The sequence below is a fragment of the Tiliqua scincoides genome, chromosome 9 (assembly GCF_035046505.1).
Source record: "Tiliqua scincoides isolate rTilSci1 chromosome 9, rTilSci1.hap2, whole genome shotgun sequence".
NCBI lineage: Eukaryota > Metazoa > Chordata > Lepidosauria > Squamata > Scincidae > Tiliqua > Tiliqua scincoides.
This window is the reverse complement of record NC_089829.1, coordinates 16,521,193-16,544,836: the sequence shown is the minus strand read 5'-3', so window position 1 is coordinate 16,544,836 and position 23,644 is coordinate 16,521,193. Positions and strand designations below refer to the sequence as shown.

Here is a 23,644-nt window from a genome sequence, read left to right as displayed (position 1 = left end):
AACCCCCACCCCTGCCCCACACTGTTTTCAGATCACTGGTACTGCAGCCACTTGGGGTGGCAAAACCACTCTGGGCCATGGCTCAGTGTGACTCCACTGCTTCCATGAGCTGAGTTTTCTCTGGGCTATTGCATGTTTTCCTTAAAAAAAAACATGCATGAAGCGTGTTGATGCTTAAGTACAGCCAGTCAGGAATGGCTGGAAATGTGCAGGTCGTTTCAATCCTGGACTGTGAAGGTGCTGTAGAAAATGCATGCCCCTTTTCCAAGGGTTTGTGGTCTGGCTTGCAGAGTGACTGTTGTTGTTGTTGTTGTTGGTGCTGTTTGAGACACCACAGCAGGGTGGAGTCTCTTGCCCATCTTGGTCAAGCAAGCAGAAGCGCAGGGGGTCATGGCAATGCTTTTCTGCCATGGTTTCTGCACTGGGGAGTCATCCTGTGCGGATGGGACCAAAAGCTGATGCTGAAGGTGCAATCAGTCCTTCTGGTTTGTCCTGCATGCTGAATAGGTTGGTACTAAATCATCACAGGGCTGTGGTTGGGAGGGGTGAGACATGACATCTTCTTTCAAAAAGCTGAGTTTCTCCAGGAAAAAAATAGCCCCTTTCCTGGAGCATGGCAACACCTCCCTCCCCTTCTTGTCACGCTGCAACTTGACTCTGGAGATGGACATTTTCACACCTGTTTCTGTCCTCCCCCCAAAATTTCCAGAATAGGATTTGGAAGTTCCTTTTCATGCAGTTTTGCCCACTGGCGCCTGCTGTGTGCACCAGCTCTGGGCTTGGGGTGGCTCTTCCAACATGTGCCCATAAGAACTCTTGTTCATGTGACTTGGGATATGCTGGGCTTAAGCCCGGGAGCCCAGGCAGAATTGGTGCTTGGTCATTTCCAGGCAGTTTGTCACACTTCCACACTCACCCTAGAGGAGGTAGCTGCTTAGTAGGATCAGGACATCTTGATGGGGACACACACAGCTATTGGACTCTCATGACCCTCCTGTCTCGTTCGCTCTGCCTGGCAGAGTTTCAGGCATAGGTGGGTCTTCCTTCACTCTGCCTGCTCCCTGGACATGCTATCAGAGCTTGTGCATGCCAAGCAGAGGCAGCTTCACGAATTGGGCTGTGCCCCTTCAGATGGAATTGGCGCACTCCATGCTGTTGGAGTCCCACGTGAACACCCTGGCTTTTGGAGACGATCCTTACTCAGTTTGCTTGATCTCTTAGTCTTTGAATGCCTGGCTTCTCTGAAGGGCTCTGTTTCTATTGTAATTCTGATTGAACTTGGTCCTCATTCATTCTCATGGTGTCTCCTTACAGTCACCTGCTGCTGTTGCAAATGGGGTTGAGACCTCCTGTGAGGTTGTGGCAGACATTCCAACTGGGGACTGCTTGCCTTGTGGCTCAGGCTGTTTGCCATCCTGCCATACCAGCCCTCCTGTGACTGTAAGCTGCTTTAAGAGCCCAGCTGGGTTGTGCTCCAGAGATATTCTGGAAAGCCAGGAATGCACTTGAGGGCAAGCAAGAAGCTCAAGAAAGCAGGTTGTCTGTCTCTTCCGTGGATGAGACATTCTGTGATACCGCAGTCCACGGAAGGATACCTCGAGGCTAGAGGCTTGCTCAGGACTTGCTAGCAACTACCTGTCCATCTGTTTGAGCACACAATCGCATGTGTCAGGTGCGTGCGTGTTGCCAGTGCAGAAGGCAAGGAAGACAAATGGTTATCTTCATATCGGAAATCAAGTTAGTTGTCTGCAAAGCGGCTGAGCCAGTGAGTCCTGATAGGCTTGGCAGTGCCAGGCCTCCTGTCACTGCCAGAGCTGCTGGAAGCTCACGGCTCGGTCAAGGCATGATGGCCAATGGAGCAGCTGCCTCAGAGCCTGGGGGGATGTGCACAAGTGCTTTTTGATTGTGTCACCTGTCTTTATTGCCCGTTCTGTCTCTTTCCTTCCTCTGGGGTAGTGAGCAGTCACCTTCTGCCGCTGGCAGTTCACAGAGAGGAGGGGGTATAGTACGCAAGCAGCCAATAGCCGGGGCCCACGCCAGAGCAATGAGACAGCCCTGCACCTTCCCTCCACCTCTTGTTCTCTGTGCAGGTGCTGCTCCTGCGCAAACTGTGAGAAATTGATCCAGAAATTACTGGAATAAAACCAGCAAAGGGACAGTGGATGCACTGGGAGCTCAAGCAGCCCGCCAACTGCATGAAGCAGCTGCCCTGGGCTCACCTGCTCCTGGTAGGTCTGCTCCCATCTCTGCTCAGAAGAGCCGGTGTGTCCACTCTCTGAGTCTGGGGAGAACCTGGCTGACCTGGAGGTCTTTTGCTTGAGCCTCCTCACTACCCCCACCCCCACCCCGGGACCTGGAACTTGGGTCCCCACAGTGTGAAATGGGTGCCGGAGTCAGCCTGGGAGCAGCCCAAATTTTGAATGCAATGAGCTGGCAGGACAGCGGTATTCTGAATGCTTCCCCTAAACTGCCTACTTGCCAACTGGCCTAGTTTGTGCGCATGTCGACTGGATGTTTTTCTTGGCACTCTTTTATCGCTAGTGTTGTGCAGACACCTAAATGCAGGCACAGCGACTGGGGGTGCATCTTCTGTTCTAACTGATGGGGTGACTGTGTACCTTGTGGGAGCAACTGTGACTGCTGCTGACACAGGCAGGAATAGGAAGACCGCCACTCAAGGCAGACCTGATTGGCCGTCCAAGGGTGATGCTCAAGTGCAGCTCAAGGACCCGCCAATCCCTGGAGCCTCCACTTTCTTGGTCCACGTCATGTGCTGGGTGAAGCAGGCTGCCTCAGTGTATGCAGATGGTGGGTGATCTGAGCGTTGTGGCCAGGCCTTGCCAGTGCTCAGGTCCAACCCTTCCCAGCATTCTTTGGCATTTGTGGTGGGTACCAGAGAGCACATCTTGAATCACATGGTGTAGGCATTGGGGTTGAGAGGTTGCATGGGCTATGTCTGACTCCAGGTTTGAAGGGACCCTTAGCAAAATGGCCTCTGATGTGGGGAGGGCCTCCTCATCTCCTCCCCTTAACTTGGCAGCAAGTGGGTTTTGTGGCATCTTGACCCGCATTGCTGTGTGGCACTCTTCTTCCCCCCACCACTTTGAGCAATGAAGGCCCAGGAGGCTACTTGCCCACTTGCCTGCTCCCCTGTCATTTGCTGCAAGTGAATGCTGCCACTGGGTAGCTGGAGAGCCGCCTGTTTGCATTCTTCTTCAAAGATGAAGTTTATGACACAGTCCTCAGGTTCCTCATGCACCTGTCTGCAGTTCGGCTTCTTTCCTCTCCCCAACAGGTTCTACTGTGCTTGTCCTGGATTGTACCTGATGTGGAAGGTAGAACCCCGCTCAATCACCTTGGCAGGCCTTTTTTTAAGTGCAGTTTGGCGGGCTGAAATCAGTTAACCACACGCTTCTGTTATCTACATAGATACTGAGTTCAAGACTTCTGTTATCTGCATAGATACTGAGCTCAAGACAGGCCCTCGGCCCGGCCTGCTTTCCACCCTTCCCAAGGAGGGTCACATGGACTCTGTGCCTGCCGCCCACACGGCTTTTATTGCCAGAGTGCTCTGGTCTGCGGTGTTTTTAGAAATGGTTCGGAGAGACCGCTCCGTCTCCCTGCCCTTCTTCTGCTCTCTGCCCTCCTTTGATCCCAGCAAGACTTTGTTGCAGGGTTTTTCAGGATCCGGGGGGGAAGTAAAACGGGGCAAGGGGTGGAAGCGCAGCTCCTGAACTGTGCATAGTCCCAAAGGCACTTTAGGTACTGGCCAGGCTGAGTTGTGAGCATCTCAGCTTTAGTTCTGACTGGGGGAGCGGGGTTCAACCCTGCTGCGGATATAGCCGTGGCCATGCAGCTATAACAGCTGTGCACATGGAGCAGAGTCAGATGCACTTGGACCAACTATGGTGGGAGAGCAGCGTTTGGGATTGACAGAAGCCCACTTGCTGGCTGGGTGGACTGAACAGTTCTGAGGGACTGCAATTCTGATTCCGAAATGCTGTCACAACTTTCTGTGCATGTTCCTTGTGAAATTGGATCCCTTCCCCGCTGTCCTTTTTTGCAGTTGCAACAACTCTGTTTGAACAAATGTACGTGGTTCTCTTGCATCTAGTTCATCCTGTAGGAAAAAAGGTTTATTTTAACCCTTTGGACTGCTTCTAACTCCCAACTGGGCTTGTTTAGAAAGGCATCAGTGAGAGCGTCCGCTTAAGGATGGTGTCAGAGTTGTGATAAAATAAGAAGAGCCATGCGGGGATCCAGGGGAAGCAAAAGCTCTCCAGGCAAAGCCTTAAATTCCTTCCAAGCTGGCTGATAATCTGCAGGCAGACAAGACATTTCCTTCTGATGGCTGGAAAATTCCCCAGTGGTGTTCTGGTTATCAGCAGCTGCTTGGCAAACATTGTAAATGAGCACTGTAGATGGAGAAGCAGGATGTATGCCGGCCCTAGAGTGCCTTTTTCGAAGAAAGCCCTTTATGAGCGCTGTAAATTCGTGACACTTTCACTCCCAAATTTGTGGCGAGCTGGTGGAAAAGGGCAAGTGGATTGGGGCTGCAATAGCGTGAGAGCCAAGGTCATGCGAAGTGGCGTTTTCAGAGGCTGGGCAGTGCTGCCCTCTGGCAAAGCAGTGCATCAGATTTCTAGGGCAATGCACACTTCTGCTGCTAAGGATGAACATCTGACCCCCATTCCCTGCCTTGATTATTATTCTGTGGGTTGTTCTGACTGCCTTGCATTTCACTCCTCTTTAATTTTCATTTAAGTAGGGAACTTCTGTAAATACTAATTCTCCAACTGGAACTTGTGCCATCTGCCACTTTTTCCCCAGTGTGTTTGTATCTTTCCTTTTGTGATGTACGCAGCTCAAACCCTCTAGAGGAAAGCAATCTTGATATGATCCTACTGATAGCCATCTTCAAATATTGAGGGATCCTAGAGGTCATCTGTCACAGTGGAGAAGGGGAGGACGTACTTTCTGTGGCTCCTGAGGGCAGGATAAGATCCAGAGGGTTGAAAAGACAGCAAACTTGATTTAGGCTGGACATGAGAAAGAATTTCCGAATGGAAGGGCAGTCCATCACTGAAACAGCCTGCCCCATGCAGTAGAAGGCTCTCCCTTGTTGGAGGTTTTCGGGCAGGGGCCAGATGGCTGCCTGTCATGTAAGCTGGACTGAGCAGGGGGTTGGACTAGATGACCTCTAAGATCCTTTCCAGCTCCAACATTCTATGACTCTATGATGACCTCATATGCTTTTTTGTGTGGTTTTTTCTTTCTTTCTGCACTTCTGTGCTTTGATAAAACACCACATATCAATGTTGCTTTTCTACTGTGTTTTATCAATGTGCACATGTGGATCAATAACATTGAGGGGCAAAAAGGCATGAATGAATATGAACTGAAAGCTCTTTTCAAAATTCAGCAGTGAAATACCAGAACCTGAAGTGCCAGTTTCACTTCAAGCACATAGCCTGAAATCCAAAAGTCCAGGAAGGGGAGAATTTTGGAAGCAGCCCTACAATGACTCGATAAGCACCATTGTTGCACCTAGAGGTCACCAAGCACACTCCCCTGCCTGCAGTCCCAGAAATGTTGCTGTCTGTGTTTGGGCCCTGAGGCAGAGAGGCAGGAAGGAGAATGAAGAGTTGCAGGGCCACAGGGTGCCAGGCTTTGTGGAATCCAGGGGTGTGCTTATATCTTCCAAAACCTTTGTATCCTGCCTGTCGAGTGAAAATGTCCCAAGGTGGTCTGCAATTACACCTTGTAATTTGTAATGAGTAAAACATGGCAACAATTAAAAACAGCAGCTGAAAAGGGCCATCCTAGAAAGGGCCAGGCCAATGCAAGCAGCCCTGGTCTGGCTTTGAGAGCATAAAGGTGGTGGTGTTGCCAAGTGAGGCTTAGTGGAAGGGCTGTTACCAGAGTCACCACCTGCTGCACCGCCGGTGGCAAAGAACCTAATTGGCTTATTGATCTAGGACCTGATCAGCTAGAGAGGCCTGTATCAGCACCTTGAATTGTGTTTGGACATGGACTGGGAAACAAGGTGCAGTGGTGCACCTTTAAAAAGGGAAAGAGGGGGGACCCGGGAAACTATAGGCCGGTCAGCCTAACATCCATACCGGGTAAGATGGTGGAATGCCTCATCAAAGATAGGATCTCAAAACACATAGACGAACAGGCCTTGCTGAGGGAGAATCAACATGGCTTCTGTAAGGGTAAGTCTTGCCTCACGAACCTTTTGAGGTTCTTGAAACCTCAAGAGAATTCTTTGAAAAGGTCAACAGGCATGTGGATGTGGGAGAACCCGTGGACATTATATATCTGGACTTTCAGAAGGCGTTCGACACGGTCCCTCACCAAAGGCTACTGAAAAAACTCCACAGTCAGGGAATTAGAGGACAGGTCCTCTCATGGATTGAGAACTGGTTGGAGGCCAGGAAGCAGAGAGTGGGTGTCAATGGGCAATTTTCACAATGGAGAGAGGTGAAAAGCGGTGTGCCCCAAGGATCTGTCCTGGGACCGGTGCTCTTCAACCTTTTCATAAATGACCTGGAGACAGGGTTGTGCAGTGAGGTGGCTAAGTTTGCAGACAACACCAAACTTTTCAGAGTGGTGAAGACCAGAAGTGATTGTGAGGAGCTCCAGAAGGATCTCTCCAGACTGGCAGAATGGGCAGCAAAATGGCAGATGCGCTTCAATGTCAGTAAGTGTAAAGTCAGGCACATTGGGGCAAAAAATCAAAACTTTAGATATAGGCTGATGGGTTCTGAGCTGTCTGTGACAGATCAGGAGAGAGATCTTGGGGTGGTGGTGGACAGGTCGATGAAAGTGTCGACCCAATGTGCGGTGGCAGTGAAGAAGGCCAATTCTATGCTTGGGATCATTAGGAAGGGTATTAAGAACAAAACGGCTAATATTATAATGCCGTTGTACAAATCTATGGTAAGGCCACACCTGGAGTATTGTGTCCAGTTCTGGTCGCCGCATCTCAAAAAAGACATAGTGGAAATGGAAAAGGTGCAAAAGAGAGCGACTAAGATGATTATGGGGCTGGGGCACCTTCCTTATGAGGAAAGGCTACGGTGTTTGGGCCTCTTCAGCCTAGAAAAGAGACGCTTGAGGGGGGACATGATTGAGACATACAAAATTATGCAGGGGATGGACAGAGTGGATAGGGAGATGCTCTTTACACTCTCACATAATACCAGAACCAGGGGACATCCACTAAAATTGAGTGTTGGGCGGGTTAGGAAAGACAAAAGAAAATATTTCTTTACTCAGCGTGTGGTCGGTCTGTGGAACTCCTTGCCACAGGATGTGGTGCTGGCGTCTAGCCTAGATGCCTTTAAAAGGGGATTGGACAAGTTTCTGGAGGAAAAATCCATTACGGGTTACAAGCCATGATGTGTATGTGCAACCTCCTGATTTTAGAAATGGGTTATGTCAGAATGCCAGATGCAAGGGAGGGCACCAGGATGAGGTCTATTGTTATCTGGTGTGCTCCCTGGGGCATTTGGTGGGCTGCTGTGAGATACAGGAAGCTGGACTAGATGGGCCTATGGCCTGATCCAGTGGGGCTGTTCTTATGTTCTTATGGTGTAACGGGGGGGGGGGGAAGGGGTGCAGATGTCACAGGTGTAAGGCTTGGGGGGGTGGCACTGTGTTGCCATCCATGCCCCCTGGCATTACCCACCTGTGGCACTGAGTCCTCCTAAGGCCTGCTCCCCTGAGGTTGCTCCCCCAAGCCATGTGCAGCTTCCCTGGCTCTCAGAAGGCCTTATAAGGCCTTCTGGAGGCTGAAAACCAGAAATGACATTTTTGCCTTTCAGAAGGCCTTACAAGAAGGCCTTATAAGACCTGAGGGCTGCAGAAGCCCCAGGCAGCTTCCTGGGATGTGCTACAGTTGTGGAACAGTCTTCAAGTGCACCCCAGGAGTCTGTGAAGGCTGGTTGGCTTGGGACATTGTGATCAGAACATTCATGTTTCATGAAGCTGCAGTGTGACTTTACTTTAGGAAGTGATCCTTTGGTAATGCCTGCCCTTCCAGCACAAAGTGCATGCGTGTAATGCATTATCTTACTTAGGCATAAGCAATGGGGATGGTCTTCTGTGCAAGCCTTTGTTGAAATGCATGGGAGCTGTGCAAAAGCCGTCACCAAATGGGTGGGGGCTGCATTCTGTGCATGGTCAGAGACACTCTGCTTTCTCTTTGTTGCTTCTTATATCATGGTCTGGCAGAAGGAATTCTTTCATACATAGGGCATGTATCTCTGGCGGAAAGCACCGCAGTTGTTCTTCAGGGGTATTGTGTGTGTTGATCTACCTGCTTTTACTATTTCTAATATATACCGGGAAGTTCTCTGATGTAAGTATGGGTACTGTGCTAGAACACCTCTGAGATCTTTAGCAACAGAGCAGGTGGAGTCCAGAGATTCAGCCTTGCCACACAGGAGAGGCGCACCCTTAATGCCTAAGAATGAAAGCCTTATGGTCATACCAGCTGAATGCAAGATTGGAGGAGAGCATAAGGCAGGCGTGTTGTTATAACGATCACCTGTAGTGCTTTATGGCTTTTTTATTTTTGCCATTTTAATCTTTAATCTCTTTTTTCTTAATTTCTGGATGTCTTACATTAGCCATGATTTCTAAGCTGTATAAAAAATGGGGAGAGATGAGTTGCTGTCTATCTCTCAACACTAAACTCAGACTGGGTTGTCCAGTGAGACTGACTGGGGGGAGATTCAGGACATGAGTCTGTGGAACTCACTGCCACGAGATGCAGTGTGGCCACTGACTTGGGGCCCAATCCTATCCAATTCTCCAGTGCCGGTGCTGCTGTACCTACGGGCTATGCAGTTTCCTGTGTTGAGGATGCAGTCACGGAGGCCTCCTTAAGGTATGGGAACATTTGTTTCCTTACCCTGGGGCTGCATTGCAGTTGCACCGATGCTGGAAAGTTGGATAGGATTGGGCTGTTAGATGGCTATACAAGAGCATTAGACACATGTATGGAGGACCAGGGGTCTGCCAATGGAAGTTGGCCATGGCAGCTGTGTGCTCCCTCTGGCTGTAGTGCCACTGAATTTCTGTTGCAAGAATGCATTGGAAGGAGAGGAGTCTTTGCCTTCATCTCCTGTGTGAGGGTTTCATGGGTGGGGGGCACCTCTGGGCAAAATGCTGGAGAAGATGGGGCCCTTTGAGCCTGATCCAACAACCGGGCTTCTGATTCTTCCTTCTGATTTTTTCTCTCCAAAGTGTGACATGCCTCCCCCCCCCCCAAGGTGGGTTTTTGCATTCTTGCTGGACAACAAGAAAGCTGGCTCTGATTCTGGCACACCTAAACAGCTTCTTACTCTATGGCCTGGTTGATACCCCACCAGGACACATTCCCCCTCTCCACCTTTTCCCTCCATTGCTGGCACACCTATTTTTCCAAAGGCCTCTTATGTGTGCCCTCAAAACATTGTTCAGTGAAAATCAAAAGGGTCTGGTTGATTTAATGCAGTACCCATGGAAACCCTTGACCAAGTCCTAGGGAGCAGAGCCCTGCCCCACAGTTGCTCTTGGAGGCACGGGGTATGCGTGTGTGGCCTGCATAGCACATCACCCTTCCTTCACTGCCTCCTGGTGCGTCACTGTTAATGGTTAATGTTGCCATAAACCTGCTGAGGCTTGTAATCTCTGGGAAGGGAAGCTATCAGGCAGGCCATCAGAAGAGAACAGCCTGTACCCTGGGCTGTGGGTGGGTGGGGGTGTTTATTTTCCATCCCTCCCTCCCTCCCTCCCTCCCTCTCCTGCCAGAAGACAAGCCACCCTCTAGGCCTAGGGAGGTGCAGTTGGCCTCATGGCCAGCTCATGCTTGGGGCAGGGCAAGGCAGGCAGGAGAAGGCTCCTCCCCTGGTCAAAGGACTCTCCTAGGACATGACTGTTGAACCAGCAGCATTTGGGAGAGGAAGTTTCTCCCACCCCAGTGGCCCAACTGCACTGCTTTGGGATGCTGCAGCAGCCGTGGGAGATCTGAAAAGGACGGACCCTTTAAGTGCCTGGGACGGACACACACCCCTTTTGCCTGCTGCTCACTGATTCAGCAAGAGCTTTGTGGGGACATGTTAGCAAGCTGAGCACAATTGTACCCTTTAAGCAAACACAACACAACTGCTGGATGGAGCATGTAAGCTGGCCATGGGTCTTGATCCCGAATGGGCACATGGTTAGTTCAGATTATGGAGAGGCAAACGACAGGAGAATTCAGAGCACTTCTGACAAAGTAAACGTTTACTCGTTTGCAAACAGGACCCCCCCCCCCACACACACACAGGTGGAGGACCCCGAAGAGTTCCAATAATGCAGGTTTTATAGAGCATTCCAAATAGGGGAGGGGTAACGAGCACACAAAGAGAGAAGAACATCCGTGGGGAAAATAACACAGAAGCCCGCAGAAAAACAAAATCGGCATTCGTTATCAGTTCAGGATGTTTGTTTGGGAAGGGCAATTCGATGCGCATCGACAAGTTGTTTACAGACAGGATATCCATTACTGAGGGTCTGGTAATCTATCACACCACTTTACCCTAGTCCTTTCATCTCACATCCTGATTTGTTTATTGCCATCTTGTTCGTCCTTGGAGGCCCACACCAGGCTTGTCCTGAACAAGTGTCAGAGAGGGGCTTTAAGCCAAAGAATTTGGGCCTTGTGGGTATTTCAATATTGTGAGCTGGGCATTTTGGGGACAGTCTGGTTGTCGTTCTGGAGGAGGGGGTGAGAGCCTGGGAGGGACGCCATGTCCTGGCATTGAGGTCCCTCCCTGTGCAGTGGGTTTATGTGCAGGTAGGTGCACAACAGTTCTGATGCACCTGCCTTCTGTTGTCACTTCTAGAGAGGCAAGGGTGGACACCTGCACGTTAACAGGGATCCCCCAAGCTTTCTTCACCCTCTCCCTCAAAGGAAGGGACTCTTCCTGGTCAGCAGCTGGCGTACGAGGAGATCTGCCCTCCCCAGGTCCCTTATAGGGCAATCTTTCGAAGGATGCTGGGTCTTGCCAATACTCCCCATAACCAGCAAGGCTGCACCTGTTGCTGGCAGGGGCCAGTGAACCACTGCCCCTCTCCTGCTGGCATGTCTTTAGTGGCACTGCTCCTTGGTGGAGGACAAAAGGGAAGGGAGAGGTCTTTGGAATCTGCAGCTCTGCCCACAATATCCAGTAGGCTCACTCAAACCCAAACTGCATTGAGCACTATGGAAGGGACCCTTGGCCATGTGGCCTGCCTTTTGGAGTGTGTCTCCCTGCCTCCCGGCTTGCTAACTGCAGCCCCCTCCCCTCCCAGCCTTCTCTCCAGAACTCTGCCACTCAGATGTTCACCCCTGCACCATGACTTCTGGCACTCCCATGCCTTGCAAAGTCTTCTTGTTTCTGGACCTGCCCTGCACATCTCCCTGTCATCAAAACCCCATAGAGCCCTGCCAATGACCTGCACTCCTCTGGCTGCCCCATCCTCAGCTTGCCAGAGGCCTTCTGTGTCCTTCAGCAGTTCTGCCGCCGCCGCTCCCCTCCCGAACATTGGCAGTGTCCTCTCTTCCTTGCAATCATGACTCAAGCCCCATGGCATTGCTCCCTTTGGCTACCTGCTTTCTTTCTCAGCTGCGACAGAACCCAAATGGCATTTGTCCACTTCTTGCTCTTGCCTCTGTCTTCTTTCCCCTTCACTCCTCTGTTGAGAATTTTACTTTTCCCAGGCACGGACCTGCCTTTTTGCCTGTGCCACTCAGTTATGCGCCATGTGTATTGACAAAACCACAACACTAAGAGATCATCATTGTGAGCATTGCAGAGAGATGGCCCACGTGCCTGTCTGTTGGACTCAGAGAACCAAAGGGAGATGGAGATGTTCATGGCATGGCAGAGCTGTGGGATTTGGAGATTCCATAACAGAAACAGGGTATGCTCTCATGGTGCAGAATGGCATTAGCAATAGTTCTTTTCATTCTTGGTGTGTTTGTGGGAAAACTTGCAAATTCTCAAATATAGGTGATACGAATTTTCCCAGAAGTCATAAAGTGCCATTTGACTGCTGGTCAGCTCCATCCCCTGCTTGTCCTGGGGGCTTTCTTGTACCTGTCTCCTGGGGGAACCCATCTCAGGTCACCAGGTTTCTTCTGAGCTCTGTGTGTATGTGTTGGCAACCTTCAGCCTCGAAAGACTATGGTATCACGCTGTGAATGGTGATTCTGGAACAGCGTCTAGTGTGGCTGAAAAGGCCGATTCGGGAGTGACAATCCCTTCCACACCAGGAGCAAGTGCAGTCTGTCCCTGGTCTGTCTCCCTGGCTATGGGCCTTCCTTCTTTGCCTTTGTGTGTATGTAACTCTGCACAGACAGCACAATCCTACACATGTCTACTCAGAAGCAAGTCCCATTGTATTCAGTGGGGCTTACACCCAGGAAAGTATGTCATAATGAGTCATGACTAGGACCCTGGTGGCAACAGGGACGAGGCAGGTGCAGCGTTCCTGCCAGGGGGCAGAGATGAGGAGGGAGAGTGTCTTGGGCTCAGGGGACTCAACCCGCCTCTAGAGAGATTGCAAGGAAGCCAATTTGAAGCTGAGCTGGACTTCTGCTCAGACCCCGCCAGGGAGTACGTGTATAAACCTGACTGTGGATTCCAGGTCCAATAATGGGCACTATGAATGGAGCTACCAAAGGGAGCAGAGGCTATTTTTAGCGCTGTGGTTTGTGTGGTGGGTTGGAAGATAAACACGTTTCCATGTATAACAGCAGCCAAATGACCTAATAAATGACTCCGCCACCTGTGCACAAAAGCTATAGGTGTGGTGGGTCTCAGCAGGGGGGCTTTTTATGAGTGCCCAGTGTTACAGCCTCCCATTGGCACAGGTTGCTAAGATCTGGGGTGGGGAGAGAGAATGAAATGCGCGCACGAACCTGACAGGTCACTGCAGCTGAAAGTCTGAGCTGCCGGGTAGGCGGCCTATAGACAGAGGCAATTTGGAAGCTGTAAAGGGTGCAGCCTGCTGTTGGCGGCACTCCAAACTGCACAGCTGGCTAGAGCTGCAGTTCTCATGTGTCTTCCACCAGCAGAATTCAGGGGCTGAATATGCTTGACTCTGCTAGGCTAGAAACACAAAACCAACGAGCAGAGAATGGTTGCATTTGTTCTGCTTATGTATTTGGTGCTGGGTCTTGCCTTTAAAGCTGTACACGGCTTGGGATGTAGGTACCCAAGAACTGTTCCCATCACCCCTCACATCCTCAGTTCCGCAGAAACCAGCTAGGGTAGCCATGGAATCCTTAGTTAAAAACCTGCTGCTCTGCGCAATGCATAGGATTGTAGCCCTAGTGAGAAGCTGCAGCCAATGGCCCAGTACTGTGGTTTTCAAACTCCCAGGGAATTTGAAAGCCACAGTAAGTTTCTGCGGGGCAGGGGGAGGCAGCAGGGGTGAGGGGAAGGCAGCGGGGCTCAGGGGGGCTGCAGGGGCTTGGGTACACTTACCAGAGCCTCCTGCAGCCTCCTGGGGGTGCAGGGAGTCCTGCGCGGCTATCCGCAGGGCTCCCCAATGCTTCACAAGTGAAAGTGGAGCGATTGCGCTCCACTTCTGGTTTAGCGGAAGCAGAGCACGATCACTCCACTTTCACTTGTGAGGCTTCGGGGAGCCCTGCAGACAGCTGCGCAGGGCTCCCCTCGTCCCCGGGAGGCTGCAGGAGGCTCTGGTAAGTGTACCCAAGCCCCTGCAGCTCCCCTGAGCTGCACGATCCTGGGAATTGCACCGCTGCCTCCTCCCTGCCTCCTGGCTGCCCCCACTCCTTAAGGGGAAACAGGCTAGGACCCACAGGCTGGGGCGTTGCGACTGGGTGTTGTGGCTGGACAGTTTACTGTCTCATCTTGTGTGTTTGGGCCTGTTCTGCCAAATGGCCCTTGCTTCATTGGACCCTCTTCTTGACCCTGCTGCGCACAGTACCAGCTCTCTCCTGATGGGAACAGATTGCCAAGAGCTCTTAGCTCTGCCTCGTAAGCAGGAGCCTGCCACCCTCATACGTCTGGGGTGGCAACATCATGTTTCAGAATCAGGTGATTCACAGATTTGCTAGTGTTGTATCCACCTCTGATGTTCCTCAGAATAACAGTAAATAACACAGGCCAACACACATTTTGCTTCCTTAAACATTAAACCAATTCCTGGGTATATTTGGGGTACTGATTCCAAAAATGGCATCTGTAGGAAGCCTGCACCGTGGCTTCCTCATGAGGAAGCTGCTTGAACAATTCACTAATGAGGCTATACCATATCTCCAAAACTAGACGTGATAGGGCAAAACAGATACCATTTTTGGAATCGGCACCCCAAATTCATATCAAACCACCATAAAGTTTGGGAAAAACTTTTCTGACCCTCAGTTTTGTAGGCCTGTGTAATTTGTGCAGTAGGCCGTGCCTGCTTAGGGAAGGGCAAGGCCATCTTTGCCTGTGGGAAATGTGCCCTATTGCTTTCTTTCTAAAGTTAAGGCTGCAATCCTATGCAAACTTACCTGAGAGTTAGCCCCACTGAATACAATGGGGCTTCTGAGGAACACATATAGGTTTGTGCTGTAAATCTCTGAAACAAATGCTGAAGCAATCATTTGAAAGCTTCGGAAGATCAGAATACCATACACTGCAAAGATAGACTGAAAAGATCCAGTCTTAGTCAGGGCTGCCCTTAACTTAGCCTTTTCCTTTAGAGGTGAATGAACTTGTATGGTTCCCAGGACTCCAGATGCTGTCATCACTGGCGAAGGGAGTCTCCTTCCTCTTCCAGTGCAGTCCTCTGTGCAGCTGCTCGGAAGCAGACCTCTTTGTGTTGAGTGTGTGCAGGATTGCAGGGTGTCCCCAGGTGTGGTAGGATCTGTTCTGCATTTGTGGAATTATGTTTAACCCTTGCAACTACTGAAGCTGGACTGAACATTTCAGTTACATTTTTTCTCTTGGTTACATTTTTTTTCTCTTGGTTCTAGATATTGTGTGGACTTCTGCAGACATACATGTGTGGCAGCGAACATTCCCCTGGCACAACCTGGAATGTGCTGGAAATTCTGATAAGTTTGTAACAGCGTGCAGTAAATCGATCTGTGCGCCATCTAAATTCATGTAGTCACAATTTATTTGGCATATTCACTTTGCAAAGTGCTGACAATGTCTGGGCAGGCTCTAGCTGAAATGGAGCTCCTGTGAAAAAGTTAAGCACATGGTGCTTGGATCTCTCCCACTGAAGGTAATGGGACTTATAGTGCTACAGTCTGGCTGAATCATGCCCACACCACTTAGTTTGCACAACAGTCCCATGAGGAAAGTCACTTCCATAGTCTTGTTTCAGGTGAAGAGCTGAGTCTGTGAGAAGGTTTGTGGCTCATCCCTGCCCACTACCCTCTGTTGTTTTTCAGGGTGTGATTCTGGCTTTGGAAAGGAGGCTGCCCAGCACTTGGACTCGCTGGGATTTACAGTCTATGCTAGTGTACTGGACCTCACAAGTCCTGGGGCAGAGGAGCTTCAGCAGAGCTGTTCGCTTCGGCTGACACTGCTGCAAATGGACCTGACCAAAGCAGAGGACATCCAAAGAGCCCTGCACTTCATCAAGGCGCAGACAGAAAAGACAGGTAACAGAGCTTGTTGGCACATCCTGGCAAGCAGCTGGGAGGTGACCTGGAACAGACTCCACGGGAGGGGACAAGGAGCAGAGCAAGGAACTCAGCCACTAGTGGGACTTGTTGAGATTCATGTTCCCAGTGAGGGCTCTGCTTGGCGGCTGACTTCTGGGCTCAGCACTCACTGGGCACTCGTCCAAGGTTCTGCAGTCAGCCTCTGCTTATGACCTCAGTGCTGAGACTGGACAGCCAGGCTGCAGCCTAAGAGTTATTAAAGAAAATCTAAAAAAGAGTTCCTCTGAAACGCAAATATATCCCATTTTGGTACCAAGACCATAATCCAGATGGTGACGGTACAACAATGGAAGTTGGGCTGGCCCTTTGAATTGCTGAGGGAAACAAGGGCATACATGCTCCCCTGACCACACCACAAGCAAAGGATATGGTGGAACCTGAAAAGGTGCAGAAGAGAGTGACCAAAATGATTAGTGGGCTAGGACACTGCCCTTAAAAGGCTACAGTGTTTGGGGCTCTTCTGTCTTGAAAGAAGTCACCTGAAGGAGATGTGATTGAGATGTACAGAAATATGCATGGGATGGAAATATGCATAGAGTGGATAAAGGGATGTTCTCTTCCCTCTCACACAACACCAGAACCAGGGGACTTCCACTAAAATTGAGTGTTGGGAGTGTTAGAACAGATGAAAATATTTCTTTCTCCAGCATGTCATTAATCTGTGGAATTCCTTGACAAAGGATGTGGTGATGGCACTTGGCCTAGATGCCTTGAAAAGGGGATTGCACAGATTTATGGATGAAAAATCCATCACAGGTTACATGGGTATGTGCAGCCTTCTGGTTTTAGAAGTAGGCTATCTCTGAATGCCAGGTGCAAGAGACCGGCAAGGTTTCTTGTTGTCCTGTGTGCTCCTGAAGCATCTGTTGGACCACTGTGAGATATGGGAAGCTGGACTAAATGGGCTTTCGGCCTGATCCAGCTGGGCTCTTCTTATGCTGTGTTCTTATATAAGCAGCAGACAGGAACTGCACAATGGAAGTGTGAGCATCCCCACCAAGAGGCTTCTCACAGTGCCTGGCTCTCTTGGCCCCCATGTGCAGCAAGGTGATCCTCATATGAAAGCCACTTCCCCAGTCGTGATTCATGATTATTATTCAGTGCGTCCGGAGCTGCAGGCATATTTCCATGGCTTTTGTGGCACCAAGCAATACCCTTGATGTTTGGAGCAGGAGATGCTTGATCCCGAGCTAGCCCCACATAGTTCACTTGGACCTCCAGCAGCTCTGCAGAGTCTTAAACACACCAGCTCTGCTTCCTTTTGAGTGGTCATGCTGCCAGGGCATGAATCAGGGAGGCCTTTGCATGGCAAGTGGATGCTCTGCCCCTGAGTTCCTCCCCCCCCCCCAGTCTGTTCACCAATTTGCTTGTGTGATAAAGAGTTGATAGCAAAGGCAGCATTGGGACCTCTGCAGAGACACAAATGGTTAAGTTCTCAGAGGACAGAGCATATCCCATTGTAAGGTAGATGAAGCAGCAACACAAATCTCTGTCCAGGGAGGCAGGGCTCACTGCTAACCCTGCCTTTTGGAATGCAGGTCTCTGGGGCCTGGTGAACAACGCTGGCTTCAATGACACCATTGCTGATGCTGAGTTGACCCCGCTGCACCACTTCCGCAAATGCATGGAAGTGAACTTCTTTGGTGCGCTGGAGCTGACCCAAGGGCTGCTGCCCTTGCTGCGTGCCTCACAAGGAAGGATCGTCACAGTCAGCAGCCCAGCAGGTAAGAATTGCTCAAGGTGGTTGAAAAGCGGCCCTGAAGCTTCCCACATCCTGAAAATAAAATCAAACTGGCCACTGAGCAACATTTCTGGTCACTGGTACTTGGACCGCAAATCCCCTCCTGGGATTTTTTTTCCCCTGAGTGTGGAAGGCAATTTGAAAGCGAGTTCATGTGTCCACTCACTCGATGTTCACTTCTGGACAAATAGGTTCTGCAGGTTTCAGCACTGTTTAAAAAACCTGTAAAACCTATTTAATCAGAGGAAATGTGGGTCAAAAGAAATGTTGTTTAAAAAAATTTATATAGTGCTTTGCAACAAAACAGTTCACACAGTAGTTCACATAATCCTGCTAACTGGATAAGAGGCACTTTCTCAAGTGGGTGCTCCTCTTTGATTTAGCAGAGGGAGAGTAACTGGCCCTCTTCACCCCTGCAGTGTCTTTTCTAGTGGCTGTCTGCTGGTATTCTTTTGCATCCTTTTAGATTGTGAGCCCTTTTGGGACAGGGAGCCATTAGTTATTTGATTTTTCTCTGTAAACTGCTTTGGGAACTTTTTGTTGAAAGCGGTATATAAATACTGTTAATAATAATTAATAATAATAATAGGTAAACAAAGAACAGGTCCAACCTTGTTACACATGGATTTTTTATACAAGGATTTGACTCAACCCGAATGGCCATTGCAAATGAGAAGGAATGTGCTGATCCCTGGAGAAGGGGACAAATGCATCCCTTTAGTTTAAAAAACTGCTTTTCTAACTGTTGTAGAGAGCCAGTTATGCAAGAGATCATTCCATTCTTCAGCTGAACCAGGCAAAGGCAGGGGGTCCTTTGCATTTCTAATTGCTGACTGCCTTTCTGCAACAGTAAGAAAAGCTGTTTTTAAACTACAATTGTAAAGATATGCAATTTTTTTTAACTGTTTTTATTTAACACATTTTATGGTATCAGCAGGGAGTCCCAGAATCAAACCCCTGCAGAAGTCGAAGCAAGACCTTATTCCATTAGGAGCAATGGAGGGGCAAGCAACTTGGAAGTGGGTCTTTAAATCTATTTTCCCAGTGTTCTTTTATCCACTAGGGGTTCTGGAATGGAACCCCAGTGAATGATGAGGGACGACTTGAACATGGTTCCTGGTCCCAAAAGGGCTCACAGTCTTACAAAGTGAAGCAGAGGTACCACAGGGAAAGTGGCCACTGCTGGCTAGGGGGTAGGGGGCAATTGCTTTCCCCCTGTGGAGTGTAAAGAGAGCACCACTGTCTTAGAGAGGCTCTCTTTTCCTTTAGAAAATGGAAGTCTTGCCAAACCGGAACACAAAGAAAAAAGACTGGCAAAAGACGCACATGTTGAAAATGTAAAACAAGAATTTGATGAACACCTGCCATGGCGTTCAATTCTGTGACTCCTTGTGCCAAGCACTTTGCAGGCCCTGCACTCATTTGTGTTTGTGGAGGCTCCAGGGAGTTACATGAAATTACCCATTGGGTGAAAGAAGAAGCAATGCCCTTCCTGAAGGGGAGAGGGGAGGGGAACTGTGGTCTTAGGGCCCAAACATCTGTTCCCTTACCTTGAGGAGGCCCCCATGACTGCCCCCTCTTGCAGGATGCAGCACATGCCCCTTGGAACGGCTGCATCAGTGTTGGAAAGTTGGATAGAATTGGGCCCTTAGTTTGCCAAGAGTCTTGTGGTACTGTAAGGACCAAATTGCTGGCTTCAGTGTTAAATGTTGTGGCCCATAGTCCACTTCATCAGACACATGAAGTGAAATGCATAGGCACACATGTGCATTTTCGTGTACGTATACACACAGACAGGGATAGGATGAGAAGTTGTGGGTGTTGAGGTCAAAGGGCTGTGGTTGTCAGTGACCATGATTGTGAACTACTTGTTGAAAAGTGGTACATAAATGTGCTTCTTATTGTGTATAGTACAGTGACAAGGACAGTTGGCTGAATCATTTCCCAGGCTGTCTTGAGTTTATTTAGTCTTGGGGCAGGTCCCTTTGGTTCAGACCTGTGATGGAAAGGGCCAAGAAGGCATGGGGGGGGGTATCCTTTGAGACTGCTGTGCAGTGGGGCCATGTAGAAGCTCTGACCCGCCCACTATAAAAGTGTATGTAGGTGGCCAGTAATACCCTGCTTCTCTTCTTCCTCAGGTAACATGCCATACCCCTGTTTGGCTGCCTATGGGGCATCCAAAGCTGCACTGAGCCTCCTCATGGACACATTTCAGTGTGAACTAGCACCCTGGGGGGTGAAAGTGAGCATTATCTTTCCTGGATATTTCAAAACTGGTAAGCAATGACTGGAAATACTGGAGGTGTGTGTGGACTTCTCTAAGGCCCCCTCCCTTTTGCTTGACCTTTAAGAGAGCCCAGGTGGGTCACGTTCCTGGCAAATTAGACATCTCAAGGAACTTATTTATTTATTTAAAAGATTTTTGCTCCACCTTTCCTCTGCCAGAGCAAATGCCCAAGGTGATTTATAATATTAAAAACAAATATTAAAAACCACAAACAATTAGTTAAACCATTTGGAGGAGGGCAAACTATTTACAACCCAGGTACTGCTACAGAGGTACAGGAGGCAGACAATCTATCACCCAGACATTGGAGGGAACAAACATGTTTTGAGCCCTTACCAAAGCGCCATGAGGGAGGGGGTAGATCTTAATTCTCCTGATAGGAATTAATTTGCCTTTGCACAAATCAATAGTAAGGCCACATGTGGGGTACTGTGTCCATTCTGGTTGCCATGTCTCAAAGAGGATATAGTGGAACTGGAAAAGATATAGAAGAGAGCAACCAAAATGATGTGTGGGCTGGGGCACCTCCCTTATGAGCAAAGGCTGCAGCGTTCAGGGCTTTTCAGTCTAGAAAGAAGGTGCTCAAGGGGAAACATGAGTGAGAAAATTATGCATGGGATGGATAGAGGGGCGAGGGAAGTTCTTTTCCATCTCGCACAAGGTCAGAAACCAGAGTTTCTAAATCCACTAAAATTGACCAGCAGGAAAGCTGGAACAGATGAAAGGAAATCTTCACCCAGCACACAGTTAATCTGTGGAACTCCTTGCTATAGGATGTTATGCTAGCACCTGGCCCAGATGCCTTGAAAAGGGGACTGGACAGATTCATAGAGAAAAAGTCCATCACAGGTTCCAAGCCATGACAAGTGTATCCAACCTCTGGGTTTTAGAGGTAGCCTATCTCTGTATGAGATGCAGGGGAGTGGCAATAGGATGCAAGTTTTTGTGGTCTTGAGGTATCTGGTGGGTTGCTATGCTGGACTAGATGAGCACTTGGCCTGACCCAGTAAGGCTTTTCTGAGTTCTCCTGTTAGCATATTCTTAGTGAGGCTTGGATGTATCCCCACACACTGTCATGACCTTGCCAGGAGGGTTCTCCCCCCCCACCTCACAAAGGCAGCATTTCTCCAGCTGTTCTGGGAGCCTTTTCCACATCCAATTTCCTTCTGAGATACACCATGGAACCTCTGCATAGTATCAGGTGCACCTGGCCTTCCCTCAAGGTGCAGGTGAGACCTATTGAGCCCAAATCCATCCATGGCTCTGCAGATGTTGCGTTTGAAGCAGCCTCTCTGCCACCTGTTTCAGGTATGAGGAAGTATCCACTTTCTGTATTCTCAACTCTTTCCCTCCCACCTTTAAAGCCAGGCCAGCTGGCATGAAACAAGCTGGAGGGAAGCTTTAGGAATACACAGAGCTCAGTGTCAACTCTTGAAGCAAATGGATTGAGAAGAACTGGAAGACGATCCTGTTTGTCTGGCCAGCCCCGCCTGGCCCCCAAATCATGGAATGCTGACTTTTTCTTTGTAGGTAGCTGGCTAGCAAAACATCCTGCCACCATCTCCCTATCAGTGTGATATTACCAGGCAACTATTTAACTTGACAGGATGAAGGAGGCGGTCTTTGTTTCCTTCTTCAGGGTCATAAAATCTGCATTTGAGGCTTTGTGACCTGTGGGGCTGGCACCAAGGTCACAGACCCACAAGGCAGTGGGTCACAGTCTGATTCTGAGACCTTTTGCACATCCCTCCCCCCCCAGTCATGCCTCAGTGCAGCAATGATTGGGTGACGTTCTTGTCCTAGATATGTGCCAGGCAGCCTGCCCCACATTTTCTCCCCCCCTCTCCAGAGAATCCCGTTGGCTGCTAGGATGGGGAAGGGCAGATTGGTCTGGGCCCTTTGGGGGCTCACTCCAGACCCCAGTGGATCGGTTCCCTGTGTCATTTCTTGACACAAGGTATGCATCTCCCAGATGTGTCTGGAACTGGCACCATGGCAAATTATTCCCCCCTTTGCCTGTTGCCCAAAGTAGAAAACACAGGGGCACCAGTCATTGTTCATGTCACTAAACGTGCAAAGTCACCCACAAGGAATAATAGGCAGCATTCATACAGCACTTTTTAGAATGGTCAGAGTGCTGTAATCCTTTACACCAGCCATTCTCAAACTGTGGGTCTGGGACCCACCAGTGGGTCATGAACCAGTTTTTGGCAGTTTGTGAAACTGCCAAGGCAGATTAGGCTATGTGCATCAAGGGTTAAACAAGCTGCTGGGGGGGGCATTGTTGCCCAATCACCATTATAGCAACACCTTTGGCATTTATAAATCAGGCAGCAGCCTCTAGGGCCGCTAAAAAGTTTGAGAGCTACTGCTTTACACCAACCCTGCAAGGTAGGCCATAGTAGTCCAGGTACCGGGACTGAGATCAAGCAAGTTTCTTAGCCAAGGTGAGCATCAGGCTTCTTGAGTCTTAACTCAATGCCTTCATCACTTTGCTCTAACTGCTTGCAGTTACACGTTGCTGATTGGTTTTTGTCATTTCCTCTATCATGGCAGAAGGCCCCTAGGCTCCCTCCACCTATTGGCCTGGGAATACTTCATTGGCTTACTCAGACTTTGGGCTGAAATTAACTTCATTCCTCACCTCCACTTCCATGTTTGGGGTGGGTGGGGGAGAAAGCTCAGCCTCTGGCTTCCCTAACCGTCAGTTGAACAGCTTGTCAAGGCTCAAAACCAAGAGATAGTCCTGGGAATAGCTTTTGCAGCAGGAACCCAAGTGCAGTCATCAGGCATGGTGCTGGCTAGCCCCTTGGGCTACAGATGAGTCTGCTAAGGAGGGTGTTCTTTGTCTCTTCCCCCACTGCACCACCCCCCCATTTTGCAGGTTGTACTTGCAGTCCTGACTTCTGGAAGGACAAGAAGCATCAGCTGCTGGCAGCCTTGCCATTGGACCTCCTGGATGCCTACGGAGAAGAATATGTGGAGGAGATCAACAGGCAGTTTCTTGCTTTCATGAAGATGGCTGTGGAGGACCTGAGCTCTGTGGTGGAGAGCATCACTGACGCTCTCCTCTCCACCAGGCCTCAGGGGAAATATTACCCAGGCAGGGGGCTGGGGCTTATGTACTTCATCCACCACTACCTGCCCTACACTGCCTGCCGCCTCTTCCTGAAAGCATTTTTTATCAACCCCAAGCTGCCCAGAGCCCTGCAGACAAGGCAGGGCTGTGCCTCTCCTGAACAATGATGGACTTCTGTGGTGCTTTGTTTTGGCACCCAAGCAAGGAAAGCAGCACCTGGCTAGCACGACAAGGACCCCAAGAGCAGCTCCTTGCCTTCCTCCAGGTGCCACGTTAGCTGAAAGGGAAGTGCGTTTTGACTGCAAAAGGGCCTCCCATTTTTGCTAGTCTTGCAGGATGAGCCCTTGGGGTGGCACCACATAACACCTCTTGTGGAACAAAGCACCTCCCTCACTTTTTGCTCCCGTGTAAGGACTGGTGTTCTGGGCAGAGGCTGGATGCGGCCCCCAGTCACTTCCATGAACAGAGTTCTGTACAAACCCTCTTGAAATGAAGAACAGCAGTCGCACAGGGTAGAGGTGGCTGCCTGCCTGGGTGCTCCCCCCATTTGTCTGGGTCAAATGAAAGGGCTGCTGCTGCTACTGGAAATGGGAAGCCTTTCTACACCTCCACTCCATGATATACCTCCATAAACCCGGCTCTGCCACCCTACCCTGTCCTTGCTGAGCTACAGGACTGCACAGTGCCATTTCCTTTTCTTGCTGCTGTACCAAAACGATCTCTGCTGCTGCTGTCCAGGTCACATCGCCAGCTTTTCTGCCTGAAATGTTCTTCTATTCCCTAGTCTCGTTACCATGCAGGAGCTGAGCCAAGCCTCTGGGAGGAGGG

At 49.8% G+C, this 23,644-nt stretch overlaps 1 protein-coding gene across 1 annotated transcript in view; it reads left to right on the top strand.

The window, feature by feature from the left end:
* HSD11B2 (hydroxysteroid 11-beta dehydrogenase 2) overlaps positions 1-22,983 on the top strand; it is a 33,515-nt gene extending 10,532 nt beyond the window's left edge. The window contains exons 2-5 of the mRNA XM_066637919.1: positions 15,434-15,646; positions 17,248-17,433; positions 19,589-19,726; positions 22,622-22,983. Coding sequence (XP_066494016.1) covers positions 15,434-15,646; positions 17,248-17,433; positions 19,589-19,726; positions 22,622-22,983 — 899 coding nt within the window. The remainder of the gene's footprint in view (positions 1-15,433; positions 15,647-17,247; positions 17,434-19,588; positions 19,727-22,621) is intronic.
* The last annotated feature ends 661 nt before the right edge of the window (positions 22,984-23,644 follow it).